Raw genomic sequence first — 7,410 nt, 5'->3', positions numbered from 1 at the left:
TTTGGTGTGCTGCTAGACTCTGGACCTGTGAGCCAACCAATAGTTATCTTTATTTTCCAAACGGAACGTGATGCAAAAATAACAGCAAAGCAGTGGGCCAATAAAACAGTCATCACTTTGATAAGCCCCCAGTTTATTTAGTCTGGATCTGATGTTTGTTTTGTTCTCAGACTGCAGACTATAGTCAAATGTTGCAGGATTTGGAACACAAGTTGGATCTCAGCCGGTTCACAGAAATGGAAAATGGCACAAGACTAAAAATAATAGGCTACATGTGGCATAGCCCATAATACAGCAAAGTAATCTGGGGTAAATCGGGTTATGTGAAAACTCAGTAAGATGAGGAAAACTCTAGGTACCGCTTCTCACCACTGTCCATCATTTATCTTAAAAATATTCTCTGGCCTTACATTGCATTAGGCCTATATTTGCACAATATCTTCCATAACATCATTTTTAATGGGGAAATAAAGTTTTAATTGCACAAATAATATCAGGTAGGTTAAGGGCCCCTCTGGAGTTGATTCCCACAACAAAAACTTCTAATTTTAAAAAGAAAAAACCTAGAATTTGGGGTTTAAACAGGAAGAGCACAATATAATGGTGGCCTGTCATTAAAAAATGAGCTCATGATGGCAAGATGAAAAAAATAGCAGCAAGGAAAAAAGGAGGTTTTTCCCCCAAAATAAATCACAAGTTCAAAACCAGAATTTAAAAAAAATTCAGAGTTGACAAGACTGGGAGACTGTGACAAACAGATGAAGACAGATAGACATAAGGATAAGCCAACATTTTAATCTTAGGTGGACAACATAGTATTACCAAAGATACTCAATTATAAACCGTATTTGTTATTACCCATACCCTCCACATGGCCGCAGCAGATACAGTTTATTGTATGGTTTATAAACCGTCTTTGTTATTACCCATACCCTCCACATGGCCGCAGCAGATACACATGTATTTTTATTACTGTGGTTAATTGTTATCTTGACCACTCGGGGGCAGCGAAGCGCCACTGCTGCCTCTGATATCCACGAAAAAGAGCTCCGTGCTCTCATCAATAAGCGACAAACATGGCTGCCTGTGGGCTGTTCCGCTCCCTGTCTTGCAACTTTTCCACAGTGTTGCCTTTACTTACCCGCTCGGCGCCGCTTCCTCCTTTGCGGCTGGCATCGACACCTTATTTCCGAAGAAGCCTGGCCTCTTCTAGCCGATTATCAGCAGGTATGTCCCCGCTGCGAGCGTGTTGCAGAGTCGCATGTTAGCGTGACATGTCCGGTAGCTGAGCGGTAGCATGAGTAAAGGACATGGTGCAGAGGACGCTGCAGCGCGTCTGTGGGGGTTTCTCCTCGCTGTCGAACTGACCGAGGATTTTGAAGAAGAAAAAAACCAACAACTTCAGACCGTTGGGAAGCTCTGTTTGCTCTAACTTTGTTGTATTGTTTTGCAGCACTTAAATTCACAGACAAGCACGAATGGATCCGGCTAGAAGACGACGGGATTGGGACTGTCGGTATCAGCAACTTTGCCCAAGTAAGTCCCCTGGTCTGCATGTCTGCGTGCTTACACACACATGAAGCAACAGAGACGCACATTAAAGTAAATGTTTTTTAGCTCTTACCATTGCCTTTTCTTTACCACACTCGCAGGAGGCTCTGGGAGATGTAGTTTACTGTGGCCTGCCAGAGGTGGGGACACAGCTGGCTCAGCAAGGTAGGAAGTTGTGGCTTTGGCTGACATTACACCACCACTGAGTAGTGCTGATATGAAAGGGATTAAACCAGTAACTGATGTTTATATTACATCAGTGCCACGACATTATATAGCTGATAAATTGGCCTGGTGATATGTCAGTTCTTGGTTCATGGATCAAAATGGCATTATATTTTTTTTTTTAAACTTACTGGATGAAAATACTGGATAGTACGTTTTGGTAATTCTTATAATCCTAAATATCAGTATCTGTAGTTGAAGTACTTGACATTGTAGTATTGAGTTATTTTGTAAATATTGATTTCCCATGGTCCTGAATGTGGCTTTCAATTATACTATAGTGAACATAATTTTAACTTTAATATAAATGCTTTTGTTTCTAACATTTACCATTTTACAGATGAGTTTGGAGCTCTGGAAAGTGTAAAGGCAGCCAGTGAGCTCTATTCACCTTTGACTGGAGAAGTTGTAGAGGTCAATACACGACTGGCAGATAACCCCGGGCTGGTCAACAAATCCTGCTACAAAGATGGTAAGCATGTGTTTAAAAGAAAGTCACTGCAGTTAGTTATCCTGTATATCTATCTTCACTCTACATTGATAATCTGTGCAGGCAACTATAACACTAACTGTGATGGATTACTTAACCCAGACAGGTTCAGGATCATTTCTTTTCTTTTCTAAGTCTGTTTTTACACTGCAATTGGTGAAAAACAGAACACTGCCAATGGCGGCTAGGAAAAGAGTGCTTTCTATATATGTTATACACCTGACCTGGTAAATGGGCTTACGTCACAGCTTAACCCGCTTTCACTATTGAATTTAGGTTGGCTGATGAAGATGACCATTGGCAACCCTGCTGAGCTGGACGCTCTGATGGATGAAGCCGCCTATGAGAGATACATCCGCTCCATTGAGGACTAACCTAACACCCTCTTCCCTCTCTCCTTTTTAAACACCACTGGCAGGGAGACACACAAGATGTGCCTGTGTCAGGAACAACACTATGCTTAGCATCCACCGGTGGAGCTCAGGAGCTCCAGTTTGCTGACCTGCCAGTGTTGTAGAGCTGTGAACATTAGGAATCCTTTATCTACTGTTACAGACTGACTTTAGCGGACCTGCCAGTCTGCACTGACTGAACTCTGGGTGTTGAGTTCTTTTAGCCTCAAAGCCCCAGACAGAAGACACTGAGACTCGCAATCAATAAACAGTTTTCCAAGCATTTCTGTCAAACTTAAACTTGAATCTCTATTCTAGGACATTGTTAGATGTTAAAAAGCACTTTGGTCTTTATGGTATTATTAATAATATTGGTCTACGTTGCATGTATGACGGCTACATTGTGGACATGGGACCTGTATGGTAAAAAATAAACATTTCCTTACACATATATGTTGCCTCATATTTTTTTATTTCTCCAAAATTAAAAGATTAAAAGAGAGTTATCAATGTTTTGACTCGATGTAACTGCTTATCATCTTTGGCTTTACACTGGTACTGAACAGGTGACATTGTTGACACTGTCAGGGCATTACATCCTATGTTATTTCCATAACTATTAATTTACTTTACTTTAGGTGTTTCTTTTAAGTCACACATGTAATGGTAGTCATTACTTCCAGCCTGAAGTTAGAACCCACTATACAAATAAATATAAAGGTATCTCCAAAAATTCAGAACATCAATAAACAAACATCCCCTCCACTGTAACTGGAGATTTAAATAAACATGTATTTCACCTTACCAACCCAGTTCTCACACTTCAATGTACAATTCATCAGTAATTATGTGAAGCACCTCGTTTTTATGATAACCGCTATAAACCTCAAAGAAAGGAAGCTGCACCAAAGTATTGACCAGCAACTTGGGCCAATGTTTTTGACAGAGGCAATAATAATATTGCTCATTACCTGAGATAATATTGTAAACAAATCAGTCCTTTCCTACGTCTTGCATCTCAAACCTACATTCTATGACATTTTAATATATTTATCTTAAGGCCAGTAACTGTTTGTTAAAACCTGTAAACTTCAAGTCTTGATGTCACCTGAGTGAAGAGACAGCCCCACCCGGCACTACAGAGAACCTGTCCTTGGCTGTTTGACTTCGTCTGGCCCTTCCCCGAGGGGCTGGAGGCTGAGGAAGTCCCTCCATTCTGCAGTAGTCTTTCTCCAGCCTCTCTTTCCGCTGTGCCCCCTCATACAGCACACTGGCAGTAAAGTCTCTTTCGTTAAGGAAGGCAATGGTCTCATCTCTCTTGCGGCTGACGTACCCCTTCAGAACAGCGTTGTACGGATTCGCAGCAGCGTCTGCATCTGGATCTTCTTGCTGGTGTTTGAATTCCATGCGGGTGATCACGGGCAACAGGAACTGTTTCCCTCCTGCTACCACATCACCTTTGTGTGATAAGCCCAAGGCCTCAGAGACAAGGCGCGGGGGCAAAGGTACCAAGTCACAGCCCGAGCGCTTGTCAACATACTGTCCGAACTTCTTCCGCACCAGAGCTACATCTTGCAGAGACCGGCTCCTTCGCTCCTCTAGATCTGTGATTATTCGATCGGGATATGTCTGGCCGAACACCACACCTGAAGAATGAGTACAGCAAGAAGATTTCTGCATCACTGTTTGGAAACATATAGGTAAAAAAAAAAAAAAAAAACTAACTAAACTAAATGAGGAATTTGATATAAGACCGTTCCTTTGAATCTGTTTTCTTATAAATTGTATCTACAGTATATGTTTGTTGAAAATGCTTTTGAATGTCTCTGATATGTTTGAGTGCAAATGACCTGTATCATATTCCTAGTGAATTAGATATTATTAGCGGCGCCTCTCTCTAGTTAGGTAGTTCAGCACTGTTTAGCCCCAGTCCCTTCTGGTAGTACCAACATAGTTGATACAAATGTAAAGTTATTTTTATGTGTTTTTGTATATGTATTTCTTGTCAAACCTGTGCGCTGATTTTGTATGTGAACAATGGGTAGTTGTTTATATGGAGGGGCATCTACTACATGTATATATATATATTTTTATATTATGTATGTATTGTATATGTTGGGTGTGTGCTAGAGTCCCTGTTTGTATAATTTCTCCACAGCTGTATCACTTTACTCTAATTACAGGGAAGGATATTTAAAAATGGCGCCTCCATCAATAACCATTACAAAGTCTGAGGAAGAGCCTCTAGGCTCAAAACGTTACACACTGATTATTAATGTCTTAAATGGGAGCTCAATTGTGTGAGGATCCCTTTATTATTTTTTTTTGTTTTTTTGCTGACAGAGTTTTTAGATCCAGCACCCTACTAGACGTTTTCCGGGGTGTGCGTGTCACCCACCATCTAATTTCAGACAAAAGTTGACCACACAGCCATGTCCCTCACCTGCACGTCGAAGCATGGGCGCAGGACATTTCCAGGGTTTATGAATGAGCTCATCAGGCAGATCTGCAAGTTCAGGACACCATCTCCTAACAAAGCTGCCACAGGGGTCACAGGTCATCGCTGCATCGACAGGGTGCATGACAAAGTTCCAGTGGTCCAGACCACACATGCCCCCATTCTGCCACATCATAGCATCTATGGCAACATCTGCATCCACTAAGGTGTCCTGTAAACGTTATATACAGTCAGTAAATCGTACTTATTGTACCGGTGTGTTGGCATACATGATATTTAAATGTGCATGTTTCACCTGGAACCAGCAGTAGCCTTCTTGCCATGGCAGATAGAGGTACGCTATGAGAAAAGATGCCACCACATGTCTCATGTAGTTGTTCATCCAGCCTGTAAGCCACAGCTGCCTCATGGCTGCATCCACCAGAGGGTAGCCTGTTCGACCACGCTGCCATGCCTTCAAGTGGCCACGGTCAGTGCTCCACCGCAAAGCCTGCGAATGCCAATAGATGGAACACATTACCACTGGTTATAAGAGAAAGCACAACATACATTGTATGTAAGAAACATGGTTCAGTAAAAACCAGATCAGTGCATATTAAGAGAAGTTTTTTTCTTTTCACAACAGTAGGCACTTTACTCCATGAATAGCACTTCATGACAGATACTGCCTGACAATGCAATTAAGAAATTCGATACTTTTTTATTTTGTTAATCTCTAATAGCACATATACTGTCTGAAAAATGCACTTTAGTATTTCACCACTTTTTATTTCGCTCTACTGATGCAACCATTTTGTGATGTAATGTATTTGTATTGTCATTTATGTCTGATTTACTGTGATTGTATTTGTGGACTATGGGGCTAAAGATGGAAATCAGCTCCGAATAATAAATAATAAACAAATAAACAGATAAATTAAATGAAAAGATGTATTAAACTTTGTAATAAACATTTTCCTCAGTCTTCATGTCTGGAGAGAGTAGTGACATGTGCATTACATTTAAAAGGTTATTTATTATCACATAAATGCAATGTATGTTTAATGTTCCTCTTTCGCTGGTGGCCAATTACTACCTTGTATGGAGGTCTGAGGGATTCCCAGGGGAGGTCAGGAAACAGTGTTAGCTGCCAATAAGCCAAATCTCTCCAAGCCAGTTTGCGCTGAAACTTCGGGGGTCGACAGCGTGCCCCTTTGGCATCCCACAATAACCAGCGTGGGCTGAGCTGGCCAAAGTGAAGGTAGGGTGACAGACAGCTGGTGTTAGGAGCATCTGCCCTTCCTGACTCTTTCTCATACCTGTAAACACCTTAACAACATAAAAAATAGCACCGTTTAATTAATGCAATGCCTTTTAACATTCTTACAGACAGAATGTATGTTTGTTATGTACATGTCAGCTGTCTCACCATCATGAAGAAAGGCTTCTAGCCGGGCATGTGCTCCTTCTTCACTGAAATCCCAGGACTTACGAATGTTAGCTGCCCAGTCAATCTGAACGCAAAAATAAACACAAGAAAATACTTTCATCATTTAATCATAATTGGATCTGGGTCTTCATGACTGCTCTGCTGTCATTACTGACCGTTGTGCCATCCTTCCTGCGGGGCATGCGCGCCAGCCCGAGAGTGTCTAAAGGCACACCCTGAGGCCAGTGGTCAGGTGTGGGGAGAGATCCTGGGGAGTCCAGAGGAACTCCTAATCCTGAGCCTGGGTTCTGTCTACAGCAGCTCATGAAGTGAGACACTGATCCGATTCCTACACCACAGAGGAAAACAGAGGTTCAGTAAAAAATGTCCATAATGTGATTTAATTTGTACTGCTAAACATATTCCAAAGCTAATAGTCCAGGCAAAATAGCGTTTTCCGACAGACTAATTGTAACAGAATTTTTTTCACCATACATAATTTCTATGAGGTGTCCAGAACAACATACTAAAAGTCCTAAGAAATCCTAGTTGGGGAAATATGTTTAATTCTCATCAATCCAAGATTGATTTACTCTATATAAAGTCTATGGTGCCAATAAGGCCAGACAGCCATACACCCCAATGGGGCTATTTTTTTCCTTTACTGCTATCACAATGAAACTTTACACAATGAAAGTATCGGGTGTATTTTGGGCATATTCCATTAGTGTATGGCTCATTTGCTTATTCAAATTCATTTTCAAAGAAACCTGTAATACAAAAAATGTTACATTTCATGGATGCTTTCATTGTGTAAAGTTTCATTGTGATAGCAGTAAAGGAAAAAAATAGCCCCATTGGGGTGTATTGTTTTCTGGCCTTATTG

The 7,410-nt window shown here is 41.2% G+C and overlaps 1 protein-coding gene across 1 annotated transcript; it reads left to right on the top strand.

Annotated features, from left to right (window-relative positions):
* Positions 1–1,027: 1,027 nt before the first annotated feature.
* Positions 1,028–3,108, top strand: LOC310986863 (glycine cleavage system H protein, mitochondrial-like). Its single transcript, XM_083972966.1, has 5 exons — positions 1,028–1,227; positions 1,454–1,536; positions 1,653–1,716; positions 2,117–2,248; positions 2,543–3,108. The coding sequence occupies exons 1-5, from the start codon at positions 1,077–1,079 to the stop codon at positions 2,638–2,640; spliced, it is 528 nt and encodes a 175-aa protein (XP_083829092.1). The 5' UTR covers positions 1,028–1,076; the 3' UTR covers positions 2,641–3,108.
* The last annotated feature ends 4,302 nt before the right edge of the window (positions 3,109–7,410 follow it).

This window comes from Trachurus trachurus, assembly GCF_905171665.1.
Source record: "Trachurus trachurus genome assembly, chromosome: 6".
Lineage (NCBI taxonomy): Eukaryota > Metazoa > Chordata > Actinopteri > Carangiformes > Carangidae > Trachurus > Trachurus trachurus.
This window is presented reverse-complemented; position numbering and strand designations above follow the sequence as displayed.